Genomic DNA, 5,572 nt, shown 5'->3' on the forward strand with positions numbered 1-5,572 from the left:
CAAGAAGTTATAATAATTTTTTATATTCTTATTAAAATATAATAATATTAACAAATTTAAATATTATTTAAATATATATTTGTTACTTGATAATAATATGTGTAAAATAACATTTTATTTCTCGAAAGCACTTTTTGACAGTAATACTAAACACTCAAATTTTAAACCAAATTTTTTAAAAATATTTCTCAAAAATACTCTTCCATGGCACTTTTCAAAAACACTCTTCAAAAGCATTACCAAACTAGCCTAAAATCCCCCAAATAAAATTTAACTACTCTTTTGCTCATTCAGAACTTTTAACTCCATGCCCATTGCCATTTTTTCTACCTCAACCTCGACTCTTAAATGCCCAAATTTGGAACCCTAGATTTTTCTCTGCAGAACTTTTCTTAATCCTTATTCCATCTTTGATTTCGAGAAGCGTAAGTGGCAGCGTCCAGACGGTAAACACCACTGCCACAGCCATCGTTTCCGCCGAGTCCTCATTCCATCCCTGAGTCTTCAATTGTTTTAACTATTCCAATCTCTGAGGCCAACTGCTTCAATCTCTTCTATCAAGTCTATTTACCCTCTCTCTGATCACTGTAACATTTCCATTCCCTCTTTTTATTTTCTCCAATTTATCTTTTCTTCTTCTTTTTAATGGTGTTTAAAATTTGCAACAAATTGATGGGTTTTTTTTTCTTTTACCTTTTATCGAAGTGTTATAAATCATTTACTATCGATTTTCCTTTTCAGACTATGGAGGTGATCATCCGCGATACGGATCTACACTAGCTTCCCACAAAGGCATGGGCACCTCGTTCGCAAGGGCACCGGTGGCCGATCTTCCGTCAGGTCCTTTTTTTGGGATTTGAACTTTTTTCTTTAAAATTTTTCTCTTTGAATGTCAAATGATTTTCCCTTCCCCTGCAGTGGCATTATAGCTACTGTTTCCGGCGCTACTGGATTCCTTGGTCGTTATCTTGTGCAACAACTGGGTAATTTAAACTTAATCTCGTAGTTATTATTGCACATTGTTTTGCCTTAATGTGTACATTACGGAGAGCTTGCTGTTGTTGTTGTTGTTGTTGTTGTTTTAAGGTTTATTTGTGTATACTAATTTTTTTTCTTTTTATTTTAGCTAAAATGTGATCTCAGGTGTTAGTTCCCTTCAGAGGCTCCGAGGATAACCCTCATCATATCAAGTTGATGGGAGGTTTAAGACAGGTTGCATACCTTATGGAATTGTGTTTTTTCCCCTTATTTCTTTGAATTCATATTGAAGTGCTTATTGTGTTTTTATTTGGTTTTAATTTGATACTTCTCTTTATCACATAGTGCCAATGAAATACGATCCGAGGGATGAAAATTCAATCAAGGCTGTGATGGAAAAAGGCTATTGTTGTTATCAATCTCATTGGTACACAATGCCTTTCTTCTGATAATACCAATGAAATAAATTTAAATGTTGGATTTGTTCGTTTGATCAGTCTTGCTAATATTGGCAGGAAGAGAGTATGAGACAAGAAACTTTAACTTTGAGGAAGTGAACCATTTCATGGCAGAACAACTGGCGATGGTATGTTGGAACTTTTATTCACTTTGAAATTGGCACCCTTGATCTCTTGATGATGTTATTAGCATGAATTTAGATCAATTCTTGTGTATGGGCTAAATGTTATTCCAGTCCCTGTTTTGGACAAAGGTGTGGGGTTCGAAGTAGAAGAAAATGAATTGTTTAGAACCTTTCAAGAAAGGAGAGTTGGGTATGCTTGCTATTTTAGACTCTATCGTATGGGTCTTTAAATTTGAATGTAAATAGCAAGTTGTTTAACTGCATTTCCCTTTTTTCATTTGTGCTGATATTTATGACAATGTTAAGAAACAGTGTATAGTTTGTGACTTATGTTACATCATCTTCTGCTATCAACCATGTCTACTTTTAACTAAGCTTAATTTTGTAGAGTTTTTAGTTCTTAATATATTAGTTTTTCCTTCTTGATTTGACACTGACATTCTTAACCATCTATAGTTTGATGATATATGAAGTGAGAACTTCTGTGTATTATGCTTTTTCATTTTTCAGTAATAAACTTCTGTGTCTTATACATGACTAAATATTATGATTTTTTTTGTCATTAATTTTTATTTTGAAGTTTTTCTCATGTATTTCACTTTTGAATAAATGCATTACGTGTTTAAGGTTGCATTTGTGGCTTTTGTCACAAGCACAATTTTTTTAAGAACAAAATTGCATCCGGTAGATGAGATTAATGGCAACCTCTACCTCTCATGCCTTTTCTTCGGGGTGGTCCATATGATGTTTAATGGATTTTCTGAGCTATCCCTTCTCATATTTCAGCTTCCAGTATTTTACAAACAAAGAGATAATCTATTTCATCCTGCATGGATATGGTCCGTCATCAGTTGGAGTATTTGTGCACCTTACTCTGCTATTGAAGCTGGAGTATGGTCTGGTGTTTTATATACACTGTTGGTTTTGCCCTTTCTGCTGGGAGGTATCTCCTATTTCACTCTCTCCCATGATGTTTTTTGCTATCAGAAATTTCTTCTCATTATTTCTAGTTTTTGGATTCAGATTTTTCCGCTTCACGTTCACCCAATTTGTATTACACCAAATGGCAATTAGTCTATTTTGAATGTTGGCTTCCCTTGCTCGAGATTTGGTCGTTGCAAATACCTTTGGGTCAGCTTCACTTGTATTTTTGTTGGGTGGATTTGTTATACCTAAAGGTATGTTGTCTAATATATTTTATTTAGGAATTAAAGATAAAATAATTTTGTTGCTGATTCTTAAAAAAGAAATATATATATATATATTGTTGATTGATTTACTCTTCTTCTTTTAGACCAAATTAAGCCATGGTGCTTCATCAACATGGTTTACCTTCTGCTAAATATTGGTATTGGCTTGGAGTTTGTGTGTCTTCAAATTTTGAAATAAATCGAATAGATTACTGTGTTATATAAAATATAAGTATATTTTTATTTTATTTTTCATGGAACAAAATTAACATTTCATTTTATACGATTTTCAACTTTTTATACACAATTTTTAAATTAATATAATTTGATTAATTTATTTAAATATTATTATAAATATAATAATTATTTAAATATTATTTAATTAAAACAATCACGGAAATGGAGTTTATTCCTCTACTTATTCAGATATACTGACAGCTTGGTACAAAATTTTCCTGCTTATGCAAATATCTTCATATGTCAATTTGAAAGAGCTATATATATATATATATGATTATATTCCCACTTGTTCAGTTCCTATCCAATCACTGATGAACTTTGTGATATTTTGGCAGGTATGACCAAGGTGCTTATTAGAGCCTGTTTTTGAGGTTTGAAATCCTTGAGATTTATATTTATATTTATGTTTTGCAATTTATGGTGTCTGAAAGTTGTGATTTATGATATTCGAATGATGTATTTTAAGTGGTTCGAATGTGTTAAAGAGTTGATTTAATATAATTCTTAATGGTTGTTTATTGTTGCTCAAAGCATGATGAAATAAACATGTTAGGTATGGTTTAATACATGCCTTGCTAACCTGTAAGGTAGTCCAAAACAAGACAAAATTTAGTTGTTTTCAAGATGTTCGAATGTGGTTGTTCAAATGATTCTTCAAATTTTCCAAATGTGTTTTTAAGGTGCTCGAAAATGTCATATTAATGTTGTCCATATATGATTTTGAATGCTGGAAATTTGCAGCATTTAATTCCCTACTTGAAGTTGATTAAACCATGCTGTAAATGCAAAACATTTATATGTTGTTCACATGCTAAATTAACCATTAGTGAGCTTAAAATTGATCTATTCGAATGTGTTAAATTCATTGTTCAATGTGATGTTATTTATGCTAATGTATTGAGTATATTAAGCTGTGCAATTTGATGTTATATGTGGCGTTAATGTTGACTTGTTAATTGCATATTTTATTATTAATCTGATTTAGGGTTCTGAATTTAGAAGAACCTTATCTAACTGGAATCTGATTCTGTTTTTTTGGTTGGTTCTTGCCTTCATATGTCATTCACTAACTTTTGTTTCTTTTTTCTCAGGTTTGAGTTTTTGTTGGTTGCATGGTCCAGGATTAGCTGAATTCATGCATAATGACGACTTGTTTGAGCTAACTGCTGATCTTAAAGTGTGCATTCTATCATTATTTTGTTCTATTTGTATTTTGTTAGATTTCTGGTGTAATATGATATGTGTGGTATTTTGTTTGATTGTTATTGATAAACTTTCTATTTGGTGGCATATATATTTATATCATAGATATTATTCTTCTCAATATTTTGATAATGAATTTTATTTTTTTATATTTTTCATGACTTTTATAATATTTTATATTTTTTAAAAATTTTATGACTTTTAGCAGCATTTTTGGGAAAAGCGCCTTAGCGGTGTCTTTTTAGAGAAACGCCGCTAAAGGTCATGACCTTTAGCGGTGTCTTTTTAGAGAAACGCCGCTAAAGGTCATGACCTTTAGTGGTGTCTTTTTAGATAAACGCCGCAAATTTTAGCAGCGTTATCTATAGCGGCATTTTTGCGGCGCTTGCAAAAGCACCGCTAAAGGCCTAAAAAAATGCCGCTAAAAGTCAATTTTGCTGTAGTGCATGTTCTATCCCATGTTCAAACAACATTTTTGGATAGACCTTTGGACATCCATTCAGGACAACCTAAGTGTATTATAAAGTTGGCATTTTTTACTTTGATCTTCGATATGTATTATCCCCAGGCTATGTTTTATTATTTCCTAATTGTTGCTAATCGATTTTGGGTGAAGAAGAGAATGAATGATCGACTTGCCTTATCTTTAAATCTCATCTTTATCCTTTAAGCCATTTACTTGAGGATTAAACTAATTATTTTACTTATCTTGGAAAGTTTTATATGAGATAAATATTAGAGGACTTTATCTTGGATAAGTTTGGTGATTTTATCTACACAAAGTGACTTGGAGTAGCTACCATATTTTTCCGATAAACATGCATCATTTATGCATGGTTCGACACATCTTTAAGGAATACTAGTATTGCATTTTCTTGGATTTTTTGTTAAGGTTTTGCTTGTACTTTGCACTCATTTTAGAGGCCTTATTGGAGAGTTGAAAATTGTTGTAAGAGAGTTTATTTGGGTGAGTGATTGTATAAAGTTGGGCCTCTCTGTTGGGACTGCAATTACTTCTAGTGTAAAGGTAGATTGGGCTTTAGCTAATAGGTTACTGGATCGATTTTTTAATAAATCATTCACCTAGAAAGGTTTTATAGAGTAGGATTGTTTTTCAAATTGCACTAATAAAGTTTGTGTGCCTACTTCTCTCTTTCTCTTGCTTGCTTATTGCCTTTATTACAATGTCATATTCGAACTTGTATTCAAACATTTGTTAGGACATTAAGTTGGGACAGAGCGAAAATAAGTTTCTTTTACAATTGGTATCAAAGAGAAGACTTTAAAAGATAGTTGATTCTTTTACAATTGGTATCAAAGAGAAGACTTTAAAAGATAGTTGAAGGTGACCCATTACACTGTTTGCTATCATGGAGGC

The 5,572-nt window shown here is 31.9% G+C and overlaps 1 protein-coding gene across 3 annotated transcripts; it reads left to right on the forward strand.

The window, feature by feature from the left end:
- The first annotated feature begins 265 nt into the window (after positions 1-265).
- LOC108468013 (ABC transporter G family member 31-like) lies at positions 266-4,345 on the forward strand. 3 transcript variants are annotated; one of them, XR_001868950.2, is made up of 10 exons: positions 266-587; positions 742-840; positions 919-983; positions 1,127-1,212; positions 1,324-1,405; positions 1,494-1,564; positions 2,348-2,504; positions 2,585-2,739; positions 3,327-3,362; positions 4,083-4,345. XR_001868950.2 is itself a non-coding variant. In XM_053031482.1 (5 exons), the coding sequence occupies exons 1-4, from the start codon at positions 1,544-1,546 to the stop codon at positions 3,330-3,332; spliced, it is 339 nt and encodes a 112-aa protein (XP_052887442.1). In that variant the 5' UTR covers positions 1,426-1,543; the 3' UTR covers positions 3,333-3,362; positions 4,083-4,345. The 3 variants fall into 3 exon arrangements, 1 of the variants encoding a protein (XP_052887442.1); XR_001868951.2 differs by lacking the exon at positions 1,324-1,405 and having other exon boundaries at positions 267-587; XM_053031482.1 differs by lacking the exons at positions 266-587; positions 742-840; positions 919-983; positions 1,127-1,212; positions 1,324-1,405 and having other exon boundaries at positions 1,426-1,564.
- Positions 4,346-5,572: the final 1,227 nt, after the last annotated feature.

This window comes from Gossypium arboreum, chromosome 8, assembly GCF_025698485.1.
Source record: "Gossypium arboreum isolate Shixiya-1 chromosome 8, ASM2569848v2, whole genome shotgun sequence".
NCBI lineage: Eukaryota > Viridiplantae > Streptophyta > Magnoliopsida > Malvales > Malvaceae > Gossypium > Gossypium arboreum.